Genomic DNA, 7,394 nt, shown 5'->3' on the forward strand with positions numbered 1-7,394 from the left:
TCCTGAGAGACCATTGCCTTCAGCGTGTCCATATGTTCTCTGGAAGGTAGGCTGTCTATGGCGCCTTCGAAGTGGATTTCTTTTGCCTCCACTCCAAGGTTAGCTAGAAGATCGGCCAACTTGTTTCCTTCTCGCCTAATGTGCTTGAAAGTGATTGCTTGATGCTGTGAGAGCCAGTGATTGATCAACTCAAGCCTCTGGGACATTCTCCAACTGCTGCTTATCTTATGGACTGGAGAGCCATGCTGAAGCTTTGTGGCCATTCTGATTATGATCTGTGAGTCTCCTTCTATAATAAGGGGGAAGAAGTTTCTTTTGTGCGCTATTTTGAGTCCTCGCCATAGACCTTCCAATTCCGCTGAGTTGTTAGTGTCCCAGCCTATCGAATCCATGAAAATGCCTACAGGATTTCCATTGTGATCCCTGAAAACACCTCCATAACCTGCTTGTCCTGGGTTTCCTTTAGAGGCCCCATCGAAATTGAGTTGGATAATGCCAGCTGGGGGTGGATTCCAAGAACTGGCTTCCTGTCTGTGCTTGTTGGGATTTCTACCGTTGGTTGAGATGTGGTTTATACTCATTTTCCAGTTATCACAAATAGCTTTTTCTTGAGGTAGAGTGGGAAAGTCTTCGGGATTCCATTCTTTGAGGGAAAGAGTTTCCATTACGTTTTGATGGAAAATATTCCACAGTTTTTCCAACGGCAGCGTTTGATCTTTGAATATTCTCCTGTTGCGCTCTTTCCATAGATTCCACATCAGGAGACCAGGAAGGAGTATCCATAACGCATTGAGAATACGACTTTGAAATGGGGCTTGCCTTCCTTTGTTGATGGTGCCTTTGAGGTCGTCTTTCTCTCTTCTTTCTCTTTGACAGCAGAAAGCAATCCTCTCCCATAATTTCTTTCCCACTAGACAATTCTGCATAAGATGAAGTGTTGTTTCTTCCTCCTGTCAGCACATGTAACATATGGAAGGTCCCGAGAAACTCCTCTTTTTGAGATTGTCCCACGTTAGGATTCTGTTATGACAGAGAAGCCAAAGAAATGTGGACACTTTCGGCCAGTTAGATTTATGCCATACTTTTTCCCATAAGCTGTCTTTGTGTATTTGTTCCTGTATGATTATGTTATAAGCCTCCTTGGTGGTAAAAATTCCTTTTTCTCCGTGGCCCCATCTTAGGATGTCCGGTTCATCCAAGACTCTTATCTTCCTTTTTTGTAACTCTGTTTTTAGTAGATGTTGTATCGGTTCTATACTATTTGGGAGGAGCAGATGCATGTCTTTCCATTTTTGGTAGTCCTGAGGAGTATCGGAGGCCCAACAATAATTAACTCTGGCTAGCTGGTTTATTCCTCTCGTATTGGCTGGAAGATCCTGAAGAATGTCTTTGATTTTTGGCATCTGCTGCCAGGAGTCTTCCCAGAATCATGCTATATTCCCATTTTTGATTTCCCAGAAGCAGTGTTCTTGAATAAGAGATCTATGTTGTATGGCTGCGTTCCAGATTGCGGATCCCGAGCTTGTTTCAGTCATGCGCAATCTTTCCTCCATTGGATAGTTGCTTGCATACTTGGCTGTCCAAAGGGAAGCCCATGGAGTGCTAGGGTGAGCCAGCCACCGCCACCAGATTTTAGCTCCCATCGCCTTGTTACTGTGTTCAGGATCTCTAAGGCCTATGCCTCCTGCATACTTGGGAAGACACACTTTCTCCCATTTAAGTAGAGCCCATTTTCGGTTCTGTCCTGAGCCTCCCCACAGAAATCTTCGTTGTAGGTTCTTGATTTCTTTAAGGACCCATTTGGGGGCAGCTAGAATGGAGAAGAGGTACAAAGGCATAGATTGAAGAACAACTTTTATAAGAATTATTCTGCCTGCCATATTCAGGGATCGATTGGTCCATAGGAACAGACGAGCTTCTAGCTTTTCTAAAAGTTGCTTCCAGGAGGAATGTTTGAGAGCAGAGCTCATAAGTGGGGCACCTAGATATTTGGAGGGCAGGGAGGCGGAGGTGAAGCCCAGTATGCGCTCAATGGCTCTTTGAGTTGTGATAGGGGTATTGAAGAAAAAAATTTGGGACTTGATGCGGTTGATGAGGGCACCAGAAGCGTCAGAGAAAGTGGATAGGAGGGATTTTATGTGACGAGCTTCTTGGACTGAAGGATGAGCGAATAGCATGTTTTCATCTACAAATTGCTGGTGGGTATGAACCGGGGAATTGTGAAATGAGAGTCCTTTTAATCTCCTATTGAGCTTAGCCGCTGTAATGCTTCTACCCAAGCCCTCAGCCATGATAACAAAAAGGAAGGGGGATAAGGGATCCCCCTGCCTAATGCCTCTAGAAGCTCAAAAAGTGGCTGAAGGGATGCCATTGATTAATACTGAGAAGAAAGAAGAGGATATTAAACTGTAGATCCATCTAACCCAAGAGGGAGAAAAGCCAAAAGCAGTTAGAATTTTATGTATGTAGACCCAACTAAGGTTGTCAAAAGCTTTGGATAGATCTAATTTACGCAACATACCTGGTTTTTTGGTCACCTTTAGGGAGTGAATCAGCTCATGAGTGAGAATAATTCCATCTGTTATTTGGCGTCCTTCAACATAGCCTGATTGCTTAGGTGAGATGATGAGAGGAAGGAGCGGTTTGACCCTGTTAGAAATGACCTTTGAAGTTATTTTGTATATCATGTTGCAAAGTGCTATGGGCCTGTATTTGTCCGGGGTGTTGGAGTCTTCTCCCTTAGGCACTATAGCAATGAAAGTAGCATTTAATCCTGGGTACATCCACCTGAGCTCTCTGGATTCCTCCACAACCTGCCAAAATTCGTTTCTTATCAGGTCCCAGAATTTGTGAAAGAAGTTTGCGGTAAAGCCGTCCGGTCCAGGCGCTTTTCCTTCCTTCATTTGCTTCACTGCCTCTTCCACTTCCTGTAGAGTGATGGGTTTGATCAGTAAACTGTTGTGCTCCTCCGTTATGACTTTGGGTATGTTTTGTATGAGTTGATTGATGGCTGGCATTCTATTGAGATCGGGCTCTTGGAGGGCTTTTTTGAAGTAGCTGATAAATTCCTTTTCTATGCCCTCATGCGTTTCAATCTTCTCTCCCTGCTCATTGTTTACATGGGTAATTTGATTTATCATTCTTCTTTGAACAGTAGTTTTATGAAAGAATTTCGTGTTCTTTTCTCTGCTTTTGAGCCATCGTATTCAGGATTTCTGCCTCCATAAGATTTCCTCCTGCTTGGCTCTTTCCAGTATTTTTGATTCTATGTCTTGTTCCTGTTTGGAGAGTTCCTCTGTTCGCCCGTCAATGATGATGGATTGTTGTATTTTCTTCATTTCAGTATTAAGAAGAGCTTGATCGGCAAAGATATTACCAAATATCCTGTGGTTCCATTGTTTGCTGGCCTTTTTGAGATTTTTGAGTTTTTGTTGGAATCTGGCCATTCTGGTTCCCTCGGTCGTATTGAAATTTGTCCAGCCTGATCTAACCAGCTGTTCAAATTCTGGATGAGCGAACCAAAATTCTTCAAAACGAAAAGGGCGCCTGAGATTGTGACCTGACCTGTTCCATTGGAGTTCTATGGGCCAATGATCCGATCCAGAGCAAGGGAGGATGGAGGCCGTGAATTCTCCACCAATATGGGTTGCGTTGTCTGAGATTAGAAAACGATCAAGGCGGGAGGCGATTTGTTGCGCGCCTACTCTCTTGTTCGTCCAGGTGAAGATGTCGTTGCTCGTTGGGACATCCATTAACCAGTTGCTGTTGATGAAGTCCTTTAGTAGGCCGTCATCATTGTTTGCGATGCTTCTGCCTCCTCTTTTTTCCTCCATACTGGCTATCATGTTATAATCTCCACCAGATATCCATAGGGGAAGAGGTCTGTCTCTATTGAGGTCTGACAGAGTATTTAGGAGTTGACTTTTTTGAGCTGTTTCCTGTGGGAAATACACATTTGTTAGCAACCCATGGGCATTCGTACCTGAGAGGTGGAATGTGGCCTGGATGAAGTTTTTGTTGGCTTGAATATTGCTGAGATTGATGATCCGGGCGTCCCAAAGAATTGCTAAGCCTCCCGAGGCGCCTTGTGCATCTACTGCTGTGACTAGCCCTCCTGGCCAGGCCTTTGCAGCTATTTTTTCCAAAACTGTGGAGCTACACTTCGTTTCCTGCAGAAAGAGGATACTGGGTTTTTCTTGCTTCAGCATGTTTTTTAAGATTCTTCCTTTCCTAGGGCCATTAAGCCCTCTAATATTCCAAGATATTAACTTCATTGAGAAGGGTGGGGGTTTGTAGCGAAGTACTTAGACAGTTTGGCATATTGCCCTGACTCCACCAGTATTTCTCCTATCTTGATTGTTCTTTCTAGGGTGGTTTTCCTTCCCCTCTTTTTGTTGTCTTTGGTGATGAATTTTCCATCCCATGGACTGCCAATCTGGACCCCTAGAGAGTATTTTTTCTGTGCTCTGCCTAGCACTTCTACTAGGTTGTCAACCTGCTGTTCCGGGATTTTTTCAAAGTTTTTTGTGCGGCAAGCCTCTTCCAAACCTAAGATGTCCAGCTCCCCTATATCCAGGGGCCCCTGGTCTTCATCCATGACTTGGGGCGATTGAAGAACGTCCTCAGTTTCGATCGAGGCCTTTCCGCTTGGCTGAGAGAACTCCATATCCATTTTTTCGATTTGCTTTGACATACTTTTGTTTGGTGCTATCTGGTGCTCTGGATTTGTGATTTTTTGTCCTCCTTGCGTTGATGTTTCCCCCGTTTGCTTTTGCTGGATTGCTTCGTCGTTCTCCTGGTCTTCTTCCGAACCCCTCTCATTAGTTTTGTTTAGAGCTTCGAATCTGTTGCTTGTTGTTGCCTTATTGCTAGGATTTGCCTTGGAATTATTGGTAGCTTTTTTGTTTCCTCTTCTTCTGTTGACTACCTTTGTGAATCCATCAGTGGAATGATTATTGGGTTTGTCCGGAGAGGAGGGTGTCTTATTTAGAGGGTAGTCTCTGTAAATATGTCCTATATCATGGCATCTCCTGCATCTAAATGGTACATGTTCATAATCTATGACTTGAACCCATTCAGAATCTTCGTGAAAGAAGCTTACCGTGTCTGGCAATGGTTGTTTGAGGTCCATGTAAACACAAATCCGGGCGTATGAAGTATGCTTGCAGAGTCTTGTTTCCTCTACTACCCTTACAAATTCACCAATAGAGTTTCCTATTTCCTTCAGAGATGTTTCTTCCCAATATTCCCAAGGCAATGAGTAAAGCCTTATCCACACTGGTGCATAGCTCAGATCTTCCTTATCTGGGTTGAATCTTTCCACCCAACCCTTGAGAAATAGGCCCGCCGAGTTAAAAAAATATGGTCCTCCTTCCAGGATTCTGGTTCGATCCTCCAGACAGTTGAAAACAGCGGTGAAGAAGCCCTTTGCTCCCAAATGCAGAGATATATCTCCTTTTGGACGCCATACAGTACTGATCCAAGCTCTCAGAGCTCGTTCTGTTGGCCAGATCCCTATAAACTTGCCGATCAATGCATGATCACGCATGTACTGTATTCGGGCATTAATTCGTTCACTTGGGAAGAACACCTTTGGTCTTTTAGTAGCAACAGGTTTGCAAGTTGAGGAACTTACTTTTTTCCTGTTCTCTGTCTCAGATTCCTGATTCTTCTGCTGGTTGTTGTCCATGGTACCGCTGCTGTCTCCATTTGGATTGTCCCAATCCGCTGCTTGCCGTGCTCTCGCATCCGGAGAAGGGGGAGGCTCATGGCCCTCCCCCTGGGGGGGAACCATAGCTCCTGCCCGTATGATTCCGTCCACCTGCACGCTGCCTCGCCTGTAGCTACTGCAGGTACCGGCTCGACAGGCCTGCCGCCTGCAGGGTTCTGTCAAAACCCTAAAGTTGCCCTCGCTGCTCCGTTCGCATCGCCGTATTCTATAGTTGCATTATGAGTTAATAACTTGTGAATTAATTAATAACTAATTCACCCAACTCATCTCTAGTCTATTTGACAGTTAGACTAAATACAACCAGTTTAACAAAGCTAAATTGAACACAACTCCATCAACTGCACCTCCAATCCACTAAACTCAACTCACTTGAGTTCTAATTGAAGTCCTGCATGCAAATATTAGTCATCCCATAGGTAACCACGTATTTCCTTCTGGGATCTGCATGTACCACATCCGTAGCTCATCCTGAAGTGCTCCAAGAAAATAAGATCAAGTTTATAGTCCAAATATTATGATGAGACAATAATACTTGACTTTTCTATTTTTGACAGTCAGTCTAAAAATAGAATTTGATCACTCATACTGTGGTCACCCATACTGTGATCACCCATACTGTGATTACTCATACTGTGATCATCCCTGCTGGGATAAAAAAATAGAACTTGCGCCATAATTTTCCTGCGGGCCCACTTAGTGAAGGCGACTCTTTTCACTAAGCTCCATCATCTTGTTGCAATCTCAACAATCTCTGTCTATTAGTAAGTAAAGATATTATCATAAAACTAATAGCGACAGGGAAAAGGTAACTGAACCTAGTTAAATGAGTCGGAGCCACTACTCCAAACAGAAAATGAGCTGCTTTAAGGTCCGAACCGGGTGGTTATCCCCCAATGTTGAGGCAGACATTTTTGGCCTTCAACATTTTTAGCGCTAGAAGGAAGGCCTGAAACTTGTTGTCTATTGGAGTCTTTTCAATTTTAACATTTTATTTAAATCATGATAGCTCCTCTTAAACTTCCAATTTAGAGTTGTATCCATGGATGTGCATCTTCCAATACTCTACCCGAAACGGTAAGACTCTTGTCTCAGATAAAGTTTAATGGGAAGAGGAATTCTTCTGCTTTTAATCATGTCTTTCAATTTATTCAAAATATTCCAAATTATGATTTTCAAGGAATTGATGAAGGCATTTTATACAGAATTTTTACTCTCACATTCGCGGCAAAAGCTAGAAACTGGTTTAGAACTCTTCCAGTTGCCTCAATTCACAGCTGGGATCAATTTTTTACAATTTTCATTTTTAAATTTGATGGCTATGATTATGAACAGGTATGTGATGAAATTAAATATCTACAAAGATTTGAAAATGAATCTATTAGAAATTTTAATATTCGATCTCATTTGAATTGTTTAAGATTTAAAGTCGAAGATAAACCTACAAAAGAAGAATCACTAGATTAGTTTGAATATATTTGCTCTCTTCCTCCCATTCCCAGTCCATATGAAATTAGTTCAAGCTTTGTTCCATCCCCTTCCAACATAAATGAGAATTCCAATATGGATGTGAAAGTAAATTATGATGAAGTGGTCTCACAAAGCTTAGAAAATATTTCTAATCAAATGCAAGAAAACAACAACCACAATTTTGGAGAAAGAGCTG

General features: G+C 42.8%; 1 protein-coding gene across 1 annotated transcript; it reads right to left on the reverse strand.

Annotated features, from left to right (window-relative positions):
• Positions 1-3,206: 3,206 nt before the first annotated feature.
• Positions 3,207-4,208, reverse strand: LOC149168194 (uncharacterized). The gene has a single exon (XM_089424849.1). It carries the CDS (start codon positions 4,206-4,208, stop codon positions 3,207-3,209), a length of 1,002 nt encoding a protein of 333 aa, XP_089280975.1.
• Positions 4,209-7,394: the final 3,186 nt, after the last annotated feature.

Source organism: Pinus tabuliformis, chromosome 4_2, assembly GCF_031772625.1.
Source record: "Pinus tabuliformis cultivar Carrire ecotype Pingquan chromosome 4_2, CPIR1, whole genome shotgun sequence".
Classification (NCBI taxonomy): domain Eukaryota; kingdom Viridiplantae; phylum Streptophyta; class Pinopsida; order Pinales; family Pinaceae; genus Pinus; species Pinus tabuliformis.

Bases quoted from the DNA above. Each gene is read 5' to 3' on its own strand.
- LOC149168194 (XM_089424849.1), bottom strand. From the start codon at position 4,208: ATGCTGAAGCAAGAAAAACCCAGTATCCTCTTTCTGCAGGAAACGAAG.